General features: G+C 42.5%; 1 protein-coding gene and 1 long non-coding RNA gene across 7 annotated transcripts in view; one reads left to right on the top strand and one right to left on the bottom strand.

The window, feature by feature from the left end:
* ARHGEF28 (Rho guanine nucleotide exchange factor 28) overlaps nucleotides 1–15,779 on the top strand; it is a 130,424-nt gene extending 114,645 nt beyond the window's left edge. For all 6 annotated transcript variants that reach the window (XM_082191863.1, XM_082191861.1, XM_082191859.1 and 3 more), the window contains 2 exons: nucleotides 11,777–11,890; nucleotides 14,502–15,779. In XM_082191863.1, coding sequence (XP_082047989.1) covers nucleotides 11,777–11,890; nucleotides 14,502–14,662 — 275 coding nt within the window. In that variant the 3' untranslated portion in view covers nucleotides 14,663–15,779. The remainder of the gene's footprint in view (nucleotides 1–11,776; nucleotides 11,891–14,501) is intronic.
* Nucleotides 840–19,627, bottom strand: LOC309514742. The gene is made up of 3 exons (XR_014212159.1): nucleotides 19,495–19,627; nucleotides 16,495–18,699; nucleotides 840–1,201 (listed from the first exon to the last, which is right to left on the bottom strand). It is a non-coding gene; the product is annotated as an uncharacterized lncRNA (long non-coding RNA).
* Nucleotides 19,628–24,469: the final 4,842 nt, after the last annotated feature.

Below are 24,469 nucleotides of genomic sequence, written 5' to 3'. Positions count from 1 at the left end.
CAGAGACCTAGTTTTCTAAATAAATGGGAAGTAAAAAAGAAAGCAGCCATGATGCTTTTTTCAAAAGCATGCAATAAAACAGGGTCAAGCATGCCAGTCTTTGAATTCCACATGGGTTATATCACTAAAGGCTACAGGTGGGGAGGGATCACTGAATGTGATCAGAGACTGAATGTGTCTCTGTAGCAATTAAATTCCATGCACATAGAAAACTAGTACAGTGGTACCTCAGGTTACATACTCTTCAGGTTACATACGCTTCAGGTTACAGACTCCGCTAACCCAGAAATAGTACCTCGGGTTAGGAACTTTGCTTCAGGATGAGAACAGATATTGTACAGCGGCTGCGCAGCGGCGGCAGCGGGAGGCCCCATTACCTAAAGTGGTGCTTCAGTTTAAGAACAGTTTCAGGTTAAGAACAGACCTCCAGAACGAATTAAGTTCTTAACCCGAGGTACCACTGTATAAGCAAAATGTTTAAATAATTCTAATCACAGAGTTGTAGAGCTGAAAGGGGCCCTGAGGATCATCTAGTCCAACCCCCTGCAATGCGGGAATGTGCAGCTGTCCTACACAGGGATCGAACCTGAAACCTTGCCGTTATCAGCACCAAGCTGCAGAAACATTATTAGCAGCATTAGTAAAAATGACGTATCTGACTCTAAAGTTAGGGCAAGGTGCACCTTGTTAAGAAGGCCATTCCACAGATGCAGAGCCACCACCAAAAAGGCTCATCCACATGACCCCACACTATGCATCTCATTAAATACAGTGACTGCCAGGAGAGTTTCCTCCACTGATCTTAATGCACAGGCAGGTTGACTCAGAGGAAGGCATTACAGTGGTGCCCCGCAAGACGAATGCCTCGCAAGACGGAAAACCCGCTAGACGAAAGGGTTTTCCATTTTTGAGCTGCTTCGCAAGACGATTTTCCCAATGGGCTTGCTTCGCAAGACGAAAACGTCTTGTGAGTGTTCCGATTTTTTTCCGCCCCCCCTTTTCCAAGCCGCTAAGCCGCTAATAGCCTTTTAGCCGCTAATCCGCTAATCCTTTAATAGCCGCTAAGCCTTTAATAGCCGCTAAGCCTTTAATAGCGCTAATCCACTAAGCCGCTAATAGGGTTGCTTCGCAAGACGAAAAAACCGCTAGACGAAGAGACTCGCAGAACGGATTAATTTCGTCTTGCGAGGCACCACTGTATCTCAGATACTTTGGACCCAAGCTAGTTTTTATGTGAAGGAGCATTCAGTCATGGGATCCCAGTGGAACAGACCTGGCAGAAGTCTTTCACCTCAGTGAGCACTAGACCCAAATAGTGCTGCATAAGGATGGGCAAATCTTAACAATTCCATACGTGTTTTGCAAGTACTTTCCCTAATGTAAATGCATCTGTGTCTGTTATTTTCACCACAAATAGCTGCATTTTTACACACACTTTCCCCTAATTATGTACCCTTTGTACATTTCTTTGATGGGAGGAACTGCATTGCAAAATTGGAAGTGTAAATATTGAAATATAGTTATGATTCAGTTCCAGCATACTTTCAGGAAGTGAAAATCAGGTACAGTGGTACCTCAGGTTAAGTACTTAATTTGTTCCGGAGGTCCGTACTTAACCTGAAACTGTTCTTAACCTGAAGCACCACTTTAGCTAATGGGGCTTCCAGCTGCTGCCGCGCCGCCGGAGCCCGATTTCTGTTCTCATCCTGAAGCAAAGTTCTTAACCTGAAGCACTATTTCTGGGTTAGCGGAGTCTGTAACCTGAAGCGTATGTAACCTGAAGTGTATGTAACCTGAGGTACCACTGTATTTTAATTGGTGGTGGAGAAGAATCAGCCATATTTCTCCCTCATCTCTAGTGGTGCCATTAGCTAATTTTAGAATGGGGATCTTCTGGGGAACTCTTTAGATGGCAATGTACTTCACTTCACAATGTGCTTAGCCAGCCCTGCTGCGTTTGGAGGCCCCCTTGCTCATTTTGGTGAATGGACCCCAGATTTATTTCCCAAACTGTTGCCCTGATTGACAGCACTACTGTGTCCACGTAAGAGAAGAAATCTCTTCTTGCATGTTCCAGGGTGATGGAGCCCCTGGGAGGAAGTCTGCATCTGACCTCCATGCATCCAGTTGAAGGTGAGAACCAACTCTCTATGAGCCATTTGGAACCTTGATTTTATCAAGAGTTTCCACTAATGCCTACAGAGTATTCACATACATACCTGTATGCATGTGGAGTCCATTCTTACCTCTGGCTGATCATGATAAGGTTTGGTGGAGACACTGGGTACGTTCCTCTTCCCATTCCACGTTCTCAGTCAACCTGGGCTTTAAAAGGAAGAAAATGGCATATACCGTATTTTTCCGTGTATAAGACCCCCCCCCCCATGTATAAGACGCCTCCTATTTTTGGGGGCCCAGATTTAAGAAAATGGGGGGGGGATAATTTTTGGCATTATTTTTTAGGGGGGAAAGCTAGTCTTATACACGGAAAAATACGGTAATTGTTAATGTGTAGTTAGTGACAAGGCCTCTTGCACAGGAAGGCATCTCTCGCTTATGAGATTTGCCCCTCACCATGAATGTTAAAATTAGGAAGTAGCAATAAGGCTTGTGCAAATCATGGTACCAGTGACATGTGGGAAGAGCCATATGTACAGTGGAGATGTTTATTTTCTTCTCTACGCAGATACCCTCTTCCCTTTCTTAGTACAGTTTTGGAAGATGCTATTTAAACTCTCCCAAGTTTCAAATACAGCTTCTGATAAGTTGGGTGGGGGGAAGCATAAAGTTGATGCTGTCAACTTATGGCCGCCTGGTGGTAGTAATGCCCGGATGGTATTGAAGTAAGCGACAGCTGAAACATTTTAAGCTTCTTGCAACTCCGCCTGTCTAGCTGATGGGTGTGCTGTTGAGCTGGAAGGAGATCTCAGCAGTCTCAAAGTCATAATGAGCTGCTGGACGGAGGAAGACAAATTAAGAGTGAAATCTAAAAGTAAATTGAGAAATATTAAAACATGCACACATATAAGTTTCAGATGGACTTAAGCAGCCCAACATCCCCCTCTCATTAACTGTCATATTCTTAGCTTTATGACATTTATAGCCTTACCTTGCTTGGAGTGTTCAGGGAAGTTATAGACTCTTTCACCAGCAGCAACCACCTTATAGGTGATGCTCATCATCCTCCCAGATGCCCCTCTCAGACTGAAAGCACAGCCTCCAAGGCCAGTGCAGCTTTTGAGGGGTGTGCCTCCAGCACCCTGTGCAATGTCACAATGGATCCTCGGATGCACCTCTCAGTTGGTGTATACTGCAGTGCTATCCCAGGACCTTTTGCTGCCCAGATGCACTTTAGAAAAGCTTGCTATACCATTCAGCCACCAATTTTTGCCTTCTTCCCTCCCAAGGCTTCAACCATGCCCACATTTACCTGGTAGTATTATCCGGAAAAATAATCTCTCAATGGACCTGTTGATGGCATTTTACCATTGTGCTGTTGAGAGTGTATTAACTTACGGTCTGTGTGTGTGTGGTTTGGGAGCTGCACGGTGAGGGAAAAAACACAATGCTGTCCAGGGTTGTAAAGACTGCATAGAGAATAATTGGGTGCACTCGTCCCACCTTGGATCAAATCTATGCTTCCAGGTGTCACAAGAAAGCTGCAGAGATAGTGCAGGATAGTGCGCACCCCAGAAATGATCTCTTTCAGCTTCTGCCTTCTGGAAGAAGGTACAGGGTTATAAAGACTAGGACTAGCCGCCTGTGAAACAGTTTCTATCCAAATGTGATTTTGGCTTTAAACGCAGTGTAAGGTAGTCTCTATGGGAGTATATTGTATTTAATTATAGGGTATCAGAGTTTCTAGGGGGCTAAACAGGCTGGGATAGCAGGCTTGTTGGGTTTTTGAATGTCTGCTGCAGATTTTTTCAATTTCGTTGTTCTGTATAGGACAATGACAATAAAGATTATCATATCGTAGTAAGTCCCATTGAACTCAGTGGGACTTACTTCTGAGCAGACCTACATAGGATTACTCTGCACACACGTGCACGCGCGTGCGCGCACACACACACCCTCTTAACCCGCTTGAAGTGGGAAGAACCACTAGGTTAGAACAGGGAAGTAAGGAAGGAGAAGGGGGAAAAGATAAGTTATCTTAAAATTAATAAAGAAATTTTGACTACAAGATTCTGGCACCTTTCTGTACAAATTGGCATTAGTATAAGCATTAGCTAGCTGGGCTGAGCCCATAACGTGACATGAGGGTTTTTTCCAACCTTCATAGGCTATACTAAAATACAGAACTGGAAAGAATTGCTTTCAGCTTTGTATAGCTCTTTCTGTTAGGCTGCTGGGGGCACTGTTGAGCTAGATGAGATGTGACAATTTCCATTTCTATAATGCAACAAAATAATAAGGTAGTCTACAGCAGATTGGGGAAAAATTAAAATCCAATCTAAATGTAACTTTGGAAGCGATGAAATAAAACCACAAGCAGTTTTGCAGCTAGTTAGATGAGCAGAGGGAAGATGGCATTAACAGCTAGTTTTTTTTTTTTTTAAAAAAAGGGCAAGGTAGCCTTTTCTGACTTTGAGTCCTATTGTAACAAGATTTGGCAAGGGGGAAAAATATATATTGTTCATTCCTAACAGAGGATGTAAGCAAAGTGCATGCAATCCCAACCATGTTTACTCAGGACAAAGTCCCATTTAGTTCAATGAGATTTTACTCCTTACTAAGTGTGCTTAGGATTACAATCTAAAGCTAGCAAGCACATTGTTCGTACTGAAAAAAATATCTCAGCTATTGTACTCAAGGTTTATAACAATCCTTTAAAAAACCAACCAGCCAACCAAGCAGTGAATGCATAGGGGAAGCTAGCTTGGCCTATCGTAGCCCCATATGTAGGCTGTAACCGCTGTACCTGGACATATCCCTGATTAATTTCACAGTTCTTCCTTAGCCATGTTCAAGCGTTTGCCTGAACATGCAAAACACGAAGCTGCTAGCATGAGGAACAGGGACACATATACAAGCCCAGCCCACAACATCCTTGAGCACACTAGCACCTCTTCAGACCTTTGTGCAATTAGCGTGAAAGCATGAAAAGGGTGTTTAATAAGCATGTTCCACTGAACACACTTGGAAACTCTCTCCATGATCAGAAACCCCAATAAGCCAAGGTTAGAATACAATAGAATAGAATAGAATCATAGAGTTGGAATAGACCACAAGGGCCATCGAGTCCAACCCCCTGCCAAGCAGGAAACACCATCAGAGCACTCCTGACATATGGTTGTCAAGCCTCTGCTTAAAGACCTCCAAAGAAGGAGACTCCACCACACTCCTTGGCAGCAAATTCCACTGTCGAACAGCTCTTACTGTCAGGAAGTTCTTCCTAATGTTTAGGTGGAATCTTCTTTCTTGTAGGTTCCCACACGCAAATGAATTTCTCAGTGGGTTTGAACAAATTTTTAAAAACCTTTGCACTAATCGCACACAGATATCAAGAACAGCTGTTGATCCCAGGGAAGTTATGGGCAAGGCTTATATATACACACCCCTGCCCATGTGAACTGAACCATCTCTACCATCTCTGTGCCATCTCACATATAGAACCTTGCACACACAGACCACATCTCTGAACCTTCCAGCACAGGAGTAAACAATGTGGTGTCCTCCTGGTTTTATTGTACTACAGCTCCCATAATTCCTGGCTATTGGTCCTGCTAGTTCATGCTGATGAGAGCTGTAGTCTGGAAAAACATCTGGAAGACACAAATTGGTTATTCTTCTAGAACTTCTGACAGGAATGAAGGTCCCCCTCCTTCTTCTTTAAGGTCATGATGGACTAGAACACAAGAATGGCTTTTTCTTTAGAGCCAATCCCACTAGGTTGGAGGTAGCAGCTCAGGCAGAAGGTTATGAATGCCATTATATGAGCAGTAGCCAATGTGGTGTCCTCAAGGACTACATCTCCTATCAGACCCAGCCAGTATGGCCAATAGTTGGGGGTGGTGGGACTTGTAGCCCAACAACACCTGGAAGGTGTTGACTACTACTGCGTTATATCATAACAAAGATGTTTATGAATTCTTGCTGGGAAGGTGCTTTGAGGATTTTCTACTGCAAGTGGCAACATGTCTTGGGCCGACCTTCTGTCTGTAGATGCTGCATGTGAAATAGCTGTGGTTTTATAATCACAAACCACTAATTGCAGGCCACATAATTATTGGAACTATATACTGACCCGATAACAAAGTTACAGTGTTTCATCAGCCTTTGAAATGAATACATTTTCCTAGGAAACATAGTCAAGAGGTGTGGGTGTCTCTCTTCCCCCTTTCCTGCTTTTAAACCTCAAATGAAGAAGAAGAAAAAGAAAATCTTTACCCATGTCATCCTTCTCCTACCCACCCCTTCTCCTCAGAGGTAGCATTACGTTTCTACAAAGTGGGATTGTGAGGCGTGCCTGATGCCAATGTTTCCAGATGAGATGATGAGGTGTGCACTATTCTGAGCAATATTTCTGGAGCTCAGAATTAACACAGACAATGGGTGCCACCCACTAAGGCCTGATTTAAATGCCTTGATCAAATCCCCTTGATCACAGAGATTGGAACAGCTTGGAAACGGAGTAGTGATTTTCCGTGTTCTGTCCTGAGGTTATGCAATGACGTCCCGAAAGAACAATATCAAGAAACCCTCCCCTTTGAACTTTAAAAAAAAGAGATCATTTTGGGTTGTTGTTTTTTTTTTAAGGAAAGCTTTTGCTGCTAGTTGTGCTAATTCTCATTGATTTTAACAACTGGGTCTTTCTCTTGCTTCTTGATACGAGAGTGGTATTTTATTGGGAGTTTTGTGAATTGTATGGTCTTAAGTTTGTATTAAGCTTATGGAGAGGCAGGAGGGGGGAGTTGATGAAAACTATTTTAACATTTTGAAGAAAATTACACAAATGTTTCTCTTTATTTCAAGTTTGGGACATAATGGAAATTTTTAAAAGGGATGTAAAACTAGTATAGTAAGAACATTAAAAAAATTACAGTGGGAATATGGGAGTAACAAGACTAATAATGCACGTTGTACATAATAAGGAGTAATAATACAATTTAAAAACCAACTGAGACTTCTCTATATAAAATATTTGATAGTGTAAGAGGAATAGAAAACTGCTTTCATTTTAAAAATACTTGGTCCTATAAAGTTGAAACTCATTTGAGTATAGCTAAAGTTTGTCACTAAAATTTCCCAATTCTTATCATACTATCCCTGAATTGTTTTTTTCCCATTACTAACTCTTCCAAACAATTCTAAAAGGATAGTGAGACAAGACTTAATATATTCAGAAGCCACATTCACCATTGGGGAAGGGGCAGAAAACGTTCTTCCTCATGCTTGATAATTGTATTTTGCACAATGCTTTTCACCAATTTATAGGTATAAAATGGAAGTCCAATTATCTTCGGATTTTTTTAAAAAACATTTGGACAAAGCTACCATAAATGGAACATATGAACGATTGTTATGACACTTCGTCCAGGAAAATCGCAGGCGCTATTTACAAATATTGGTGCTGCTACCCTGTGGCTGCTCCCCAAGGCATTTTCATAATGTACAAAACTTCTGGCCTGCGTGGCTGAGGCATATTGCATTGTTACGAGCCATGCCTGCAACGCGAGTGACAATGGGTTGTAAAAGTTGGCCCTTAGAGAGAGAGAGAGAGAGAGCGCTCCGCTGCAGAGCCAGGAAAGCTCTGGACTTGGAGGCTTTCATAGCACATAAATATAAAGATACGAAATAAGTTGAGCGCTGCCCACACCTGAGCTGCTGATTTGTTGCTCCCAGTTAGGGCTTGTCGAACTATCTGTTTTCATTGTGGCATTTAACAGCCTGCTGTGCGGCCAGCTGCTGCTGCCTGGATCGGACCCAGAGCCTTGTACCACATCCAAGCTGACTGCGGAAAGCATGGTGACAGCAGGCCTTCCTGCTCCACTTTCAGGCTGATGGTGTCGTGTGGGTGACACATTGTGCTTTCTTTGTGTGAGGTTGTACTTGCTCACTCAAACGGCAGCCAAGGGTTTGATGCCTAGAGCTTGTCTGGTGCTTTTGTTCCTCAGTCTCCTTGAAATGCTCTCGACTTTCTGCCTTGGGTGCCTTCCGTGTGGTGGAAAAGCCGCAGCTATGTGGTAGAGCATTTTTTTTTGGGGGGGGGAAATAGTAGAACATGTCACTCTACTGTGGAACAGCTGTTTTGCATGTAGAAGGAACCAGGTTCAGTCCATGGCACTTCCAGCAAAGCGAAAGGAGCAAGTGATGCGAACAGCTTCTATCCAAGCCCCCTAGAGAGTCATTTCCAGACAGACAACACTGGGCTAGACAAATAGGCCCCATCCGCGCTATAGATTTAAAGCAGTATTGATTGATTGATTGATTGATTGATTGAATTCATATATCGCCCTATACCCGGAGGTCTCAGGGCGGTCAACATAAAAATATCACAGTATGTAAAATAAAAATAAAAGCAATAACCTAATAATAACCCCCCCCCCAAAAAAGAGCCACATTTTAATGGGTATGGGATGTTGATTAGGTCAACTAAAGGCCTGGTTAAAAAGGAACGTTCTTGCCTGGCGCCTAAAGGTGTACCATGAAGGCACCAGGTGAACTTCCCCGGGGAGAGCAGGGCTTCCCCGAAAGAATCCCAGGAACTGTATATTGTTGAGTGTGCTGAGAGTTAACTACCCTGAGAATTGTAGCTCTGTGTGGGGAATAGGGGTCTCCCTAACAACTCTCAACACTCTTAGCAAACGACAGTTCCCAGGATTCTTTGGAAGGGAAGTCATGACTGTTGAAAGTGGTGTGAAACGGCTTTAATTGTCTAGTGAAGATCGAGCCATAGTCTGGGCTGGTATCTTCCTATGCACTTTGCACGTATTAAGTTCTAGGAGAAACACGCTACTCTCAACTTCCACAGGAAACGGCCTTATAGCAACTCAGACCACTAGTCCGTCTAGCCCTATGCTGTCTACATTGGCTGGCAGCGGCTCCCAGGGTTTGAGACAGGGAACACTCCCAGCCCTTCCTGGAGCGGCTGGGGATTGATCCAGGGACCTTCAGTACGCAGAGTGGATGACCACTGAGCTATAGTCCTTCTTCTTAATGGTGTTCGGATGGAAGAATGGAGAAATATTTTTGCCCGAGGAGCTGATTCTAATCTGGGACTAGCTTCGTTGGTGACACCTTCATATTTAAAAACAACAACCCATAATATCAAAATTCTGAATGCTGCCAGGACCTCCTTTAGATCATGTTATCCAGAGAGGTGTTACCATGGCAACCCCTAGGAAAGATACAATACAGGCCTCGCTGGATCCGTTTTCTTCTGATGTGCATTCAACCTGTTTGCAGAAGGTGCGCAGGTTGTGCTGCTTATCAGTTCATCAGGTATCGCTGGGAAAGTGCGCTGTTGTCTGGGACACTACCGTATCCCAGGAGGTTGCTGAATGTTTACTTCAAAGCGTGCAAAACAAAGGCTGTGAGGTCCTTTTTTTGCATTTAGATGCTGCAGGACGTAATGGAGTCTAGGTTTTTCACTGGAATTCCCAAGAGAAGCATGAACGCTCAAAGGAAAAGCACCTGTGCAGACTTTGTTCAGGCGCTAACCCTTCCGAGGCCCCGGGTATTGAGAACACAAGATAAGGCACACTGTAGCCTAGTGCCTTTCCCAGGTGCTGAGGTTTTCCCAAGGGGACTTTGCAGTCAGGACCAGGGATCTAATTTTCTAGGACTAGCAGGAGGAAAGTGCTAGCAAATGCAGACGACATCCTCCCGGGAAAAATATATTACATCTGGAAAGATACAGAGGCAGATTTTCAATAGGCCTTTGAAGCACGTTTTAAGTGCCATTAAATGCAAATACAGTATTCACACAAAAAACCTAGTGTGCATAGGATTTCTGCTTTGCACTTTTATGAATCTGAGTATCCAGCTATCGTGCACACTGTTGCGTGCTGTGACAATCCCTTGGCGTGGTCCATCAAGTTTAGCATTATCTACTCTGACTGGCAGCAGCTATGGGAAGGTGGAGGGGGGCGGTGCCAATTTGTCCTTTGCCTCAAGCAGCAAAATAACTTGGGCCAGCACGTAAACATTTGGGACTACTGGTCCACCATTCAGTTGAGCCTTGTGTGAAAAAAGTTCACCCTAAGTCTCTTACTTGCCCCATATATTGATTCATGCAGTACTCCGATGAGCGGGGTTGGGAGGAGACCTGGTTTCCTTATTTTTTCTCCTGGCTCCCTGCATTAATATTTTGAGAACCCTGGAGGTGCACATGACATAGCTTGGAAAGACAGGAGGGGAGATTGTGGATTCCACTAAACCCACAGTTCCTCCATAGGCTGGGTACCAGATTCACTATTGTTCACCCATTTATTGTTGCTTTTTCAGATTAATATTGAGACAACTTTCTTAAAAAGTAGATAACATCTTTTTAAATTACAGGCAGTCTTCCAAAATGATGATAGTGTTAAGTTCTGCAATAACTATATATTTTTTCGGTTATATTACAGGCCAGACTTCATAGATATAACACTCTGGTTCTTTTGCTATATGAACCTGATAGACTTAGGATGGTACTGTAGTTATTCCAAGGACAGTATCCATAGGTTTGCTCTCAATGATTTGGGGAGAACAAACCACTTTTCTTCCTGAGATATTTGAACTTTAAGCCGTAAGAGTGTTTCTTAATTGATTAAGTGCAATTAACCATGGCCCAATGGGAAAATTTATGGAAGATCAATTGGAAATTCACAAATTGTTACACGATTAGAGAGAACTTTCAAAAAATGCAACATCAATGGTATCTAACACCATGGAAACTTTCAAAAATGTATAAAAATGTGTCAAGTAATTGTTGGAGATGCGGTGAATCAGGAACATTCTACCATATGTGGTGGATATGTAGGAAAATACAGGTATTCTGGGAGAGTATCCATGCAGAACTGCAAAAAATCTCTTTCAACAAAAAACCAGAGGCCTACCTCCTGGGAATAACAGATTTGGATATTCCACAAAAGAGGAAGGGTATCTTTTTATATGCGACGGCAGCAGCAAGAGTTTTGATCGCAGCAAAATGGAAGAGTAATGAAATCCCCTCTATACAAGATTGGATCCAAAAGCTGACAGAATATGCCGAATTTAGATGGTTTATCAGAAAAAATAAAGAACAAATCAAAACAGGAATTTGTTTCAAAATGGGAGATTTTCAAAGATTATCTAAAAAATAAATATAGTAGTTTAAATTCTGTTGCAGCATTCGAGGAACTTCAGTAATAATTGCAAGGTAGATATAAGAAATTAGATTTATTGAGAATAAGTTAAATTATGTTAAAAGTGTGTATTGGCAAAAAGTAATAAGAATTTGAAATATGGAATAGACGGGAGGTTGGGTCTTTAGTGTCAAGACCAATAGATGTTTTATTGTTTGCTAAGAAAATTATGTGTCTATGGTTATTTTTTTGTAATTTGTGTGTAATTTGGTATTTGTGTTTTTTTTCTTGTTGTATAAATAATTTTTTTAAAATAAATAAATAAATAAAGATTAAGTGCAATTAACGTCCACACATCTTTCTCTCATTCTCTTGGGTTAAGAAATGGATGTGAATGCAGTAAAACAATGCTGTAATGACACCATTGTTGGATTTTCTGCCCTTTTGAAATGATGGTCAAGGAAAATGTTGGTCACTTAAAACAGTGTTGCTTTGTTTCACAGGCAGTTGCACAGAAGCCGTGAACAGCAGGATGAACTCGGCCAGTGAAGATTTTGTTAGGAATCCAGGAATGAACTCGGATCTATCACTAAAAAGCCAAATACCCAAATATCAAGGTGAGGTGTGAAACTCCAGGCAACTTGCATCTGAACCTCATTTGAGGAATGCACACACACACAATTCACAATTGCTGTTGCAAGAAGCCAGAACATACCTCTTAAGTTCTGTTGTGACTGGTAGACACTTGGGCATTGTAGGCAGTGGCTTCTGGTCCTTTTCTCTAAGGACGCATGGAAAGGAATTTTTTGTCTTATGTTTCTGTCAGTCCAGCCCAGCCCAAAGAGTCCCATTTGTCCATATTACTTGCATTTATTTCCCCTTTGCAAATAGCATGGCAAACCACCCACACTGCCCTAAGGTTAGATCACTGGGTCCTAGCTCATTTTGGGGGATGAGAAATCATTAGGTAATATTCTAAGGGGGAACTTTCCTACAGAGCCTTGCTAGGTAAACAGCTTATCTTCCAGTAAAATCGTTTCTAGGCTGCGCTGCTACAGATTGCACAACGGGGATCCAGCGTTTGAACTCCCCCTCATATAAAATAGTCCCTGTGTATAGAAAAGTAACATACCAGGAAGAAGGGTTCTAGCTTCAACCTGATACTCTGCTTTTCTATGTGCAGGGTTTTTCCTTTACAAACAGAAGCAATTCCTCTGTCTGAACCCCAGAGTGGGTCTGGGTACAACAGCAAAGTTTTAGGAGGGATGTTTTTGGAACTTTTCAGAAACCCAACAAAGCTGAGCAACGTAGCCAAATGATTCCTAAATCGTTCAATCTGATTTTATTATTCATTTATATTGTGCCTTTTAAAAAGCATGTGTTTTTTGACCTTTTCTGATTATTTTCTTCACTCATTCTAGCATTACGACAGGGTTTCTTAAATCCAGGCCAAGAACAGCCCTGAGTAACACTATACCTGTTACTTGATCTGGCTGTCCTGGCAATTGAAATGGTTTAGTGACATGATCTATTGCAGTTTCTTTGGCTTGTTTTAATATATGTTGCGGCTTTATTTTGTATTTAGGCTCTCACATTGTGCTGTACTACACTTTGTGCCCAAATTCTTCTTGATTTCAGTGAGAAATATTCAGTTCACTGGCCAACCAAAAAGATTTTAACTCTTAGGAAAGATTAACTTATGTGCTTTGCTCTCATATTTAAATAAATAGGCTTAACCATGGCTAGAATTTAGTCCTAATTTTGAAAAAAAAATGGTATATACATTTTAAAACCTACTCTCAGGTTGACTTATGTGATGGGTACGTGTGACTTTTTGTACACTAGTAACCAAAAAAGAGAGAGAACCATTGTATGGGGGGAAATGTATATCACTTCCTTAATCATAAAAGTGCCTCCAACTAATGCAATCATTAGTTAATTATATAGGTGATACAGAAAGACTGTCACCACATTATGGTGACATTGAGGACCAGATTATAGCATGTACATTGCTATACCCTGCAATCCTCTAATTGTCAGTTATCGGTCTCAGCCACCATGACCAAGGATGATGGGAGTTTAAGTTCAGCAACCTGCCCTGGACTGTGAGTAGAGAGAGAATCCTGACAAAGGATTTCCCAGGGAAAGTGTTCACCCCTGTCATATTTTCTTCCCACCCTTTTTGGCACACCACCTTTCCCAACTCCTTCCTTCGAAAGCATTGCACCCAGCAGAGTGTCAGAAACACTCCAGGTCTTCTGCCTTTATGTCCTCCATAGTTCTGCCTGGGAAGTGTTGCCATAACAGTGGTTCTCCACTGAAGTGGCCCAAGGACAACAAGCTTAGTAAGAGCAAGTTTGGGCAGCATTCAGCGTTTGCAGTTCTGTGTTTGGAAGGGGACCAATATCTGAGTCCCTTGGTGACTTCTTGCTGAAGGCTCCCATTGAAGAGTGTTGGGAGTCTGCCACATGACCCAGTTGTGGCGCACCACCTATTTTCTCACTCCCCTGGCACCTGCTGTATTATCTTTCAGGTGCCAGATTAAGCTGCTTTTATTCTCTCAAGCATGTTAATGGCTTGTATTGTAAGGACTGGAAAGAGCATGTAATTTTGAACTGTGGAAGTGAAGCTTTTGCGCTGCCATTCTAACGGAAATTTAATGGTGATGCCTACCGATTGGATTTTGTTGTTGCAATCTGCCTTGAGATAAATATTAGGAGAGGCAGTATACAAATGCCTTAAATGACTAGGTAAGCAATATGAAATGGCCACCGTTAGAACACAACTCTGGGGTGTATCCAGTGCTACCGTTCTGCTTGCACAGGAAAACCCTCACCTCCTCCCTGCAGCCCCCTGCACATACCAAAAATCTGTTCCAGAGGGTTGGAGGAGAGGAGAGGGGAAGTCAAATTGTGCAAACAGAAAGTTGCTCACTCAGCACTGGATGCAACAATCTGTGCTTGTTTGCTGCAGGTAGTGCAGGCGCAATGGCGGCATTGAAAGGAGAAACTGGTGTTGTGGAAAGGAATTGTTCAAGGCCTTCCCAGGAAGGTTACTGTAGTCATTTTATTTTTTACCAAAAAAGTATTGGTATATGACAAATTCAGGCCTCTCTCTCTCTCTCTCTCTCTCTCTCTCTCTCTCTCTCTCTCATATATGGGTCCTTTGCTAGGGGCATGTGGCATGTGGAGCTACAGCTTTTAACTTGTCTGTGTTTTTGTGTTCTAGACATGAATGCATTGCAGAGCCAGTGCCCAAGACCACACAGTTCAAGTCTTGTCACTATCCAGCCTCAACACCCATCAGATGTTCTGCTGCACAGTCTACCTGGTGACAGGGGACAAGATTCAGAAAATGGAGACCCGGAAGAAAATATTGTTTATCTCTAAAACCTTTCCTTGTTTACTACCAGTAGCACTTTAGGATGGCTTTTCTTATTGTTCATAGTTGGTCTTTGTCCAAATTACTTTGAAGACATCTTATTTATTGTAAAAAAGAAAAGGTTTTCCAGATTCATAGGATGCATATTAAGTTATTTTTTAAAAACTGTGTCTAATATTTATCTTGTGGCACACATATTACATCAGAAATGCTCTATAAGCAACATCAAACAATGTTGGACTAAAATCTGCAATGACTTGTGTATGATGTGAACACCACAATTAGACCTTGGGTGGAAACATTTCTGTTCCCGGGTTAAGACTGCACAGTCTTTGTGAAAGTAGTGCTGTGTGCAATAGGAACATTTGAAATTTCATAATGCAACTCAGTGGCTTTAAAAACAGTAGATGCATCATAGTAGACCATTCTTACCCACATGGATGTCTGTCATGGGTTCACCACCATATCAGCCTTTGTCTCTGGATGGGGAAGCATACCTGAAATATTTCTCAAGTGACTTTCTGGATCTCCTTGGTCTCACTATGGCCTCCTTAAATGATGCATTGCCACTATTGAAGATATTTTGCCAAATTAACACTTTCTTTTCACAGTGAACAATTTAGTGGCCCAGCGTTGTCTCAAGATTTTATTGTAAAAGTGAGGAGCTTCAGGAAACAGATCCACATCTGCAAGCTAGATTCTTGGTGGTTTCAGATTACTCCTTGGCAGATGTCTATATCAGAGACCTAAGTCTCACCTAGCATGTATATAACTTTCTTTTCAAAGCCTTCGAGGTCAGTTTTGTGATGTATTGCTTTATAACTTGTTCTTGGCTACATCAAGTGCCCCCTTTTTTTATCAAAGCACTGAAATTCATCACATGGACATTTCTATCCCTGTGGAATGGAGAGGAGGATAGTGAGAAAAATGTAAAGTCCCCGTCCCCCCGCCTAACCCAAATCCACTGCTTTTACACACACATGGACTACAAATCAGTGTGCTTCTTTCAGGACAGAGCTTTGATAACATTATAGAGTAATGAATGAAGGTGTTTTTTTTCCCCTGTGCATTTTTCATACATAATTGTATACTTTTTTGAACTTAATAAATATTCTATATCTCCAAGATAGCTCTTCATAATTCCTAGCGTTCAGAAAATGTGTTACTTTGGCCCATTGCTGTTTTGACTATTACAATCACTACAATGGTCTGACCCATGTTTTGATGCATATGATAGTTCTTGTTCAGCAGAGGGAAAGGACCTTGCTCAGTGAAGATGCTCTCACACTCTTCCTGCATGTGAGTTTCCGGGGGCCAGAGCAAACCAGTGCTAGTGATTAGAGGGAGTTATATGCTGGCTGCTGTTGGTTTTAGTGTCCCCTTAGGTCAACTGTGACAGTCAAGAGTGTGTAGAAGTCAAGTACCTACTACCACTTAGTGGCTGCTACTAGTGAACTCTCTTTGGCCATATCTGTGGTAGTGCAAATAGCCACAATGGCTGTTATAATAAATTTGGGGTGGCTTCCATTGCACAAGACAACCAAGCAACATCAGTTTCCATGCACTGAAAGGCAACAGTGACTGGAACTTACTGATGGTATCAGTACAGTGTTTCTTTACTACATAATTTCTGATTAAAGATGTAAGGCCTGTCCTGCAACCTCTCCTCCTACACTGTACTGTGACTGACAGATTTTGAAGTCAGTGGCTGGTTTTGGATATAATGCTAAAGCATGGTTTAGCACTGTGTGCATGAACTTCCATTAGTTTCTTCTTCTTCCCTTTATTATTATTATTATTAATAATAAAATAATGATAATAATAAATTAAATTTGTATACTGCTCTATACCCACAGGTCTCAGGGCAGTTCACAGGATAAAATCACAATATAAAAACACAATACATAATCAATATAAAAACAAGAGCCACGCAATACCCCCCCAACACATTTTAAAAGGGCATTGAATGTCAGTCAACCAAAGGCCTCCTGTCCTCTTCATGTTGCTTCCCTCCTTTCTCCTCCTTTGGTTGGTGTGAGTATTTACCCTGGGTTTAGTTTCAATTTTAAACAACCTTGGTTGAGCATTATGTTCAAACCAGAGATCCTGGTTTCAAGTCAAGCTATGGGTTATGAAACTAGCTTCTTAAACTAACCAGAGTTTATGTCAAACCAGGATCTCTGGTTTGAACATAGTGCTCAACCATCGCTATGTAAAAGCAAAAGAAAACCCAATAGAGAAGGGACAGAGACAGTGCATGAAGCTGAAGCTTCATTTGAAGAAGAAGAAGAAGAAGAAGAAGAAGAAGAAGAAGAAGAGTAGTAGTAGTAGTAGTAGTAGTAGTAGTAGTAGTTTGGATTTGATATCCCACTTTATCAATTACCCAAAGGAGTCTTAAAGTGGCTAACATTCTCCTTTCCCTTCCTCCCCCACAACAACACTGTGAGGTGAGTGGGGCTGAGAGACTTCAAAGAAGTGTGACTGGCCCAAGGTCACCCAGCAGCTGTATGTGGAGGAGCGGAGACGCGAACCCGGTTCACCAGATTATGAGTCTATTGCTCTTAACCACTACACCACACTGGCTCTCTGTCCACATAACATGGATTAGTGTAATGTTTGAACTAAGCCAACATTGCTATCTTTTGAATTATGCGGTTATAGTAAACTCCTATTTAACTGTACTTTCAAGGATCTTCAGACTTTGTACATAAAACATTATCTACGTCATTCACCCATATTCCTGGTAAAAATAAATCTTGACAGAATAAAGGAGGTTCTGTATTTGGGATACATTGGCTGGGGGTGGGGGGGAAGGAAAGATTTAAAATATAAACCAATAAGCTAGGCAGTCCTTAAACCAACATGCATCCTGTAACTCTATCCATCATTTAGACATTTTTAATGTTTAGTTGAATTAAACATGAGCTTTTGGAAAACATTAAGGATTCAGTAACTCAGGATAAGAGTTGCACTTCTTGCACTTTCCCCCTCCCTGAACTGCTGCTGCATTAGAAAATACCCCCATCATATGGTCAATATATACTCATGCAATCCCTCTCTGCATAGGTTGACATGTGCACTTGCACAGGGTTAAGGGCATAGGGAAAGACTGTCAAAGCAAAAATGCCTTGCAACTGCTTCTAGAAAGTGCAGATTGTGGGTGTCTGTCAAGAGGGCTGCTATTCCACAGAACAGGGGCAGCCACACTAAAAGCCCTGTTCTGAGTTATTGTGGAACAGGCTTCTGAGATCTTTGGAACTTGCAGGAGAAACTCTCCTAGTGACCACAGCTATCTACTGGATGTACGAGGGATAAGGCAGTCATGTAAGTAAGCTGGTCCTGAGCTGTACAGGGACTGATATCTTAGGTACCAACACATTGAACTTGGCCTGGTAGCAAATGGGCAGCAAGTATAAATCGTGCAAGCAAGGAGCTACATACTAGTGGTAGTTTCCCCCCACAACCAATGTAGCCACTATGTTCTGTACCAGCTGCAGCCTCTGGGCAAACCCAAGGGGAGCCCCACATAGCATGCATTGCAGTAATCTAAACATGAGCCTACCAGGAATCGCTGCTGCCTGATCCCAGACATCTTTTATTGTGGTACTAACCAGCTTTAAGACCCGGAGAGCTGACCTACATTTTTTCTTTAAATCACTTGCTGCTGCCTGTCATGTTGTGCAAAATCCTTTCCAAGCAAAATTGAGAGAAGCTCTCTCTCGGTATTTCACTCGGATGGAGGAGGAGTGTGTGTGAGTAGCAATTTGACAAAGCAACTAAAAAAAAAGGTATTCATGCAAGCATCTACTGGGGGCAAGGGAAGAAGACAAGAGCAGAGGTCAAACGGTAAATCCACATCAGTGTGGATTTTTAATTTTTGACCAAAAAGAAAATGAGACTCAAATAGGTTTCAGGGAATGGCTTCTTGTTAACCTTCATCGAGTTTTCTGGGATTCCAGAGAGAATCAACTGCTGCCTGTATTTTTTTTAAATAAAGAATCCAAGTCTGTTCCTTGCTGCAGTTGCTTGACAATATGGTATCCTCCTATCAAAGGAAGCAGCAGTACACAATCAGCTATGGGGTAATATTACAGTAATTACCAGGCTGATACTCGGGTCCCTGAAGGACAAATTAATGACCTTTTCCATCTGGAATGCTCATCCTGTCTCCAGCTGGAGCCCCCAGTGTATTGCCTTAATGTGTTTCAATTAATTTGTCCATTGTAATTACCCACCTGTAAAAGCACGATGGAATATCCGGAGGCCCTGACTTCGGCTACTTTTACATATCACAAAATTAGCCTCCAGCCCCATTTACTGATAAAGTTATTCAAATATATAGGAACAGGTATTAAAAGTGGATTATATTGCACAGTTCCTCTAAGTTGGTTAAAGCATGGTGCTGATAAGGAAAAAGTTGCAGGTTCAGACCCCGTAGGGGACAGCTGCATATTCTTGCATTGCACGGAGATGATTCTCAGATCCTGAGCCACCTACACACAAATTGTCATCACTAACAATAAAATAAACCCAAAATCCAGGACATTTGCTTTAAAATGTAAATCCCCCCCTGCATAGGGGTGTAGGACCCTCAAAAGAGGACATGTCTGGGAATCCCCAGATTTATGGCAACCCTATTTAGACCCAACTCCCATCAGCCCCAGCCAGCATAGCCAATGATGGGGAATAATGGTAATAGTGGTCTCTTAACTTCTAGAGAAAATCATGTTGGCTAGCTGTGGGTTAGGCTACAAGTCTTATCCTGTAGAGACTTAGGTTTGATTCTTGCTTGGCCATAAATGGAGAATTACTGCCCAACAATGTTTGGAGGGACATATACCTGGGGTACCCAGTATTGGGCTAGATGTAGGGCTGCATCCATACATGAGACAATGTGAAGTGATCACCTCAGGTTGCAGGATCCACAGGAGCAGAAGATCCCTTCTTCCTGATCTTCACTCACTCTTTCTTTCTTGGCAGAAGGGGTGTGTGTGTACAATTTTGTGGTTCACCCCAGGTGTCAAAACTGTCTTGGGCAGGCCCTGGCTAGATGGATAAACAGAAACTATGTCAGATGAATCTCCTGAGGTAAAAGAAAGTTTCCCCAAACCACCCCATCCCCCCAGTCATTTAGAATGACTGGTTATCTTAACTTTTTTAGCATGGTTTTTTTCCTAGCCTGTCTCCCGAATTCACAAAATGCCTTCGCTCAAAATTTATCAGAAGAGCTGTTTTGTGTCCTATATGTCCTTTACAGTTTCTTACTGAAATGCTGGCAAATTTTCATGGTTCATTACAAGCCTTTGAAAACGACAGCGTGCAAACTCTGCTGCATTCCCCCTCCCGAAAAGTTCATTTATATGCAGCCTGCGCACAAAATGATCTCCGACAGATGTAAAAGAAGTAGAGCCCCAAACGTCCTGTTATTCATTTGGAACTTGAAATATTAAAAGTGGCTGAAATTACAAAAAAATAATAATCTTGCCATCGCAAAATCTCCATCAAATGTCATTTTATTTCCAGTTTCGGGTTTCCATTATTCTGGTTCCCACGCAATAACAGATACATGCAGAAAAGCAACATCGATGGTCTCAAAGTCCCAGAGACCTTAGCATTTTGAAAAATTCAGATGTAAATCCAAATGTTGTATCGTGGGACCATTTTGGCCTAATTCACATAATCTAAAACTCACATGAACAGGCTATCTCAGTAACATCCAATTAAGGTGTTGAATTCATTTTTCACTTCTTTTTCAAACACATCAAGCCCAAGTGAGAACATTTGAGTGGAGGATGTAACTGGCAGCAGAATGTAGGCCTATTCTAATCAAATGCTACAATCTGGCATTGTACCTTCTGGACGTAGACCCAGAAAGATAATTTGTCTCTGTAGTGAAGAGAAGGGATGGCAAGGAAAGATGGGCAAAAGTAGGAGTTCTCATTCCTCTATCTTATTTTACTTGTGAATGGGAGGGAATGCATGAATTATGGGAAATGCTTCTAAAAGATCTTGGGTTGGTCATCAACTTGAATGGCTTTAAAAAGGGATTACCGTATATACTCGAGTATAAGCCAACTTTTTCAGCACATTTTTTATGCTGAAAAAGCCTCCCTCGGCTTATACTTGAGTGAGGATCCTTTGGGGCTGCTCCTTCCTCCTCCTCTGCCTTTGCTGCTGTCGGCAGTGGAGGTGGGCTGCTTGTTCTTCCTCTGCCACTGCCACCACCAGTCTCTGCCTCTCGGCAGCACCCTAAATAGGCAGGGGGACGGGAGGGGCTGGGGGGAGAGAGAAGCTCCCTCTGCCATGTACGCACACGCACTCCGGCCCACCAGGTGGTTCGTGGTGTGGTGAACCAGCTTATACTCGAGTCAATAGGTTTTCCCAGTTTTTTTGTGGTAAAATTAGGTGCCTCGGCTTATACTCGAGTATATACGGTAGATTAATTCTTGTAGGATATGACTCTCAATGGCTACTAGCCACGTAGACTCTGTTTTGCCTCCACTGTTGGAGGAAATATGCCTCTGAAAACCAGTTGCTAGGAATCCCATGTGGGAAAGTTGCTGTACATTTGGGTGTCGCTTGCAGGTTTCCCATTGGCCCCTGCGACATCAGGATGCTGGAATAGATGGGTCTTCCGATCCACCAGGGCTCTTCTGATGTTCTTATGAAACTGACTAATGTCCATATTTGGAGTTGAAGGAATTCTTCCTTGGGTCAGATTGACAAATGACTTCGCTGTTAAGTCTTGTTTTTCTATGCTGCAATGCATGGCTTGACTTACTGGAAATTTTCCTCATTCTGATTCCATTACACTTTCCAGAATGAGGTTTTTTTTTTAAAAAAAGATAGGTGAGAAATGGGCAATTGCATAGGTTTGGTTGCTCAAGTGGTGCCCATCCCCGAGTGGTCCCCCCCCCATGTGTCCTGGCTCCTGTCCCAAATGCTACAAGAGAGGCTCTTACCTGAGAGTAAGTAAGAAAGTTTCATTCGAGGCTTGCTATGGTCCAGGTACAAACCAGAGAGTTTAAGAACAGCATCTGAGGCCAGGCAAAAGCTGTGAAGATGTCTCAAAGGGTCATACCGCTCTCACCAGTTTTTAAAGGTGAGAAATGGCACACTCCCTTGCAAGACTCTTCCGAGGAGACTGGTGCATTTGTGGTGCGCTTCTCCAAGAGGCCTTCGTCTGTTGCCAGTGCTGGAGGCACCAACAAGTTCTTGGTGATGGAACAGAAGTCAGCTCCTCTGACTCCTCCCCTTCCAACTGGCCAGCCTCCTCTCCTGTCTGGTCCATGCTCTGTCCCATTGCTATGGAAGCTCTCCATGGATGAGGCAGGAAAGGGAGCCAGCAGGACTGCCTCCCCTTCTCAAGGCAAAGGGGTAGGGGGGCCATCTTCCCTCTTGGGCTGCTCTGCATTGATGGTCCACTCGGTACCCTCTTCCTTGTCTTCTCATCTGACAGGAACTGCCACACCAGCCTTGAGCCAGTTGGGATCAGGAGGCTCGTGACACAATGTGGCCACTGGTGCTCTCCTCACCCATTTCCATTTCTCATCTCAGCTCATACAGAAGGCAGGGTTGGCTGGAGGGGACCTGGGAACCACAAGCAACGGTTGTTTAGAACTTGGACAAATAGTAGCACTAGCTTTTCCTGGCACTAGGAACATGGTGCCGGGCACTAGTTCAGAGATAAAAAGTTGCTGCTTGTTTTACAGTGGTAGCCCTGGTGGCTACAGGGGAATTGTAGAAAAAAGCAGGGTATATACTAGTTGCAGAGCCAACACCACATCCCAAATACCCTAGTGCTCAGGGTGGGCCTTGTTTCCAGGCTAAGCCATAGTAACTGATGTTCCCCATCATGAAGATTTATAGAGGAACACAAGACCATCTGTTAGACATGGCTATGAATGCAGGCAGCTCCTCCCCTGCAGAAGTCACATTGCAGCAGGAGGATTATTATCACCTTTTTATTAAAGCAGCAGAATCAAGGGCATTTTTCAAGGTCAACCCCCCCCCAGGCAAACCCTAGTGCCTAAAGTTATTGGAACAATATGTTTTGCTGCTACATTGCACTACTAACTTTCACCTTAAGTCGAGACATATTCAAAGGATTCACTTGGCATTCCCATTTTTAAAGTGCATTAGGTAGATTTTATCTACCATACAAAATAAAGCTTCCTTGTTAATTTCAAAGGGGGAGGGAGAAAAAAGAACGAAAGCAAAGAAAAAAGAAAATGTAGTATAGTATTAACAGCATGTAAGTTGCTTAATCTTCAAAGCTAGCTTTACCTTGAAATTTCCATAATCCATTCAGTAAATATTGTTTTGCATACTTCAAAAGAAAAAATAATAATTAGATTATCCTACAGCTGAGATTAACAGAATTTGTACATACCTTTGGAGTAGCAATTTTGTCTTAGTACAATAGGAGTATAACATTCTTTTCAAGTTCAGGGACACAGTGTACTTGTTCAGTGAAAATAATTAAATATCGAGCAGAAGAGAGACATTATTTATTCAATGCAAGCAAGTTCCAGATCTGCAAAGACTATGCACTTTCCATTCTGATGTCCCATATCAAGATCATCAGTGTCCTATTGCACAAGTCTGAAATCTTTAGGCGTGATCTTTAAGCTCACAGGAGGTGTGCATTGATTAGTCTTCATTGTACCGAGTGGATTTGCCCTGACACAATACACCGTACTTCTGTCCTACTAGTTACTTATTGGCAGATTCCCAGGCACACTGATTTGAGATTAATAAGAGAGAGAGAGAGAGAGAGAGAGAGAGAGAGAGAGAGAGAGAGAGAGTATATAGTGCCTGTCCACTGGACACTGAAAAATTAATATTGTCTTTTTAGAAATCTCAGTTGGCACAGCATCCTTCTGACAACATCATCCATGAGTGCAGGGGTTCTCAAACTGTGGTCCACACATCACCATTGGCTGGCAAGTTTCACGTGTCTAAATATACGATTCAAAGCCACAGAGCATCTAGCACTGTAAATTAACAATTGCTACAACAGGCAGAAAAATTATTAAGTGGTCTGTCAAGACCCGCAACCATTTTCAAGGGGAAATAAGTTTGGGAACCAGTGGAGTTCTCTGCCCAGGACACCTGTGTTCTTTATGATCTGGATAGGACACACCTACCTGGGCTCTTCATTATTTACCAGAGGCATTTTGGGGGGTGAGGGGGAAGCATCCCTCAAGTTGCTTTTTGGGAAACTCATTTCTTGTATAAATAAGCCTCATGCAGGTGGGATGTTTCGCAGCAAGATATATTGCATCCGTCTGGAAGCAACGTAATGAGGTAGCCAGGACCTATGCAGGGCTATACCAGAACCACATTCTTCTACAGATACTTATGTGTTCACATGTGCACAGATATGATCACTCTTTACTACTTTGCATAGGAAGCCTGTCAGAATGAAGTAGCTGCAGAGCTGGGGAACCTGAGAAATTTTGTCAGTCTGCATTTTGAAGCAAACCAATCTGACCAAAGCCTTCTGCCTAATGTATGGATCAGAATGTCCTCTGCAAGTGCATGAATGCATAAATACTAGTGCCCAAGGAGTATGTAGGAGCAGCCAACGTTGTCTTTCCTTGGACAATGTCCCTGTGAGGACAGGTTGTCACAATATCCTGTCACTCTCAGAATCCCATCTTTGAAAACGTGCAGCAGCAGAAGTAGCAGTGCCAGCAGGTGAGTTTTTCTAGCTGCTTAGAGTGGCTCTCCTTTTTTAAAAAAGAAAAGAACTGGACAATTTAAAGGCAGCCCTCAGACTGCCACATAACAATGTAGGCTATGTTAATTTT

Source organism: Podarcis vaucheri (assembly GCF_965113315.1).
Source record: "Podarcis vaucheri genome assembly, chromosome: 11".
In the NCBI taxonomy this organism is placed as follows: Eukaryota; Metazoa; Chordata; class Lepidosauria; order Squamata; family Lacertidae; genus Podarcis; species Podarcis vaucheri.
Note: the sequence above shows the minus strand (reverse complement) of the source record. Positions and strands in the feature narration are given on the sequence as shown.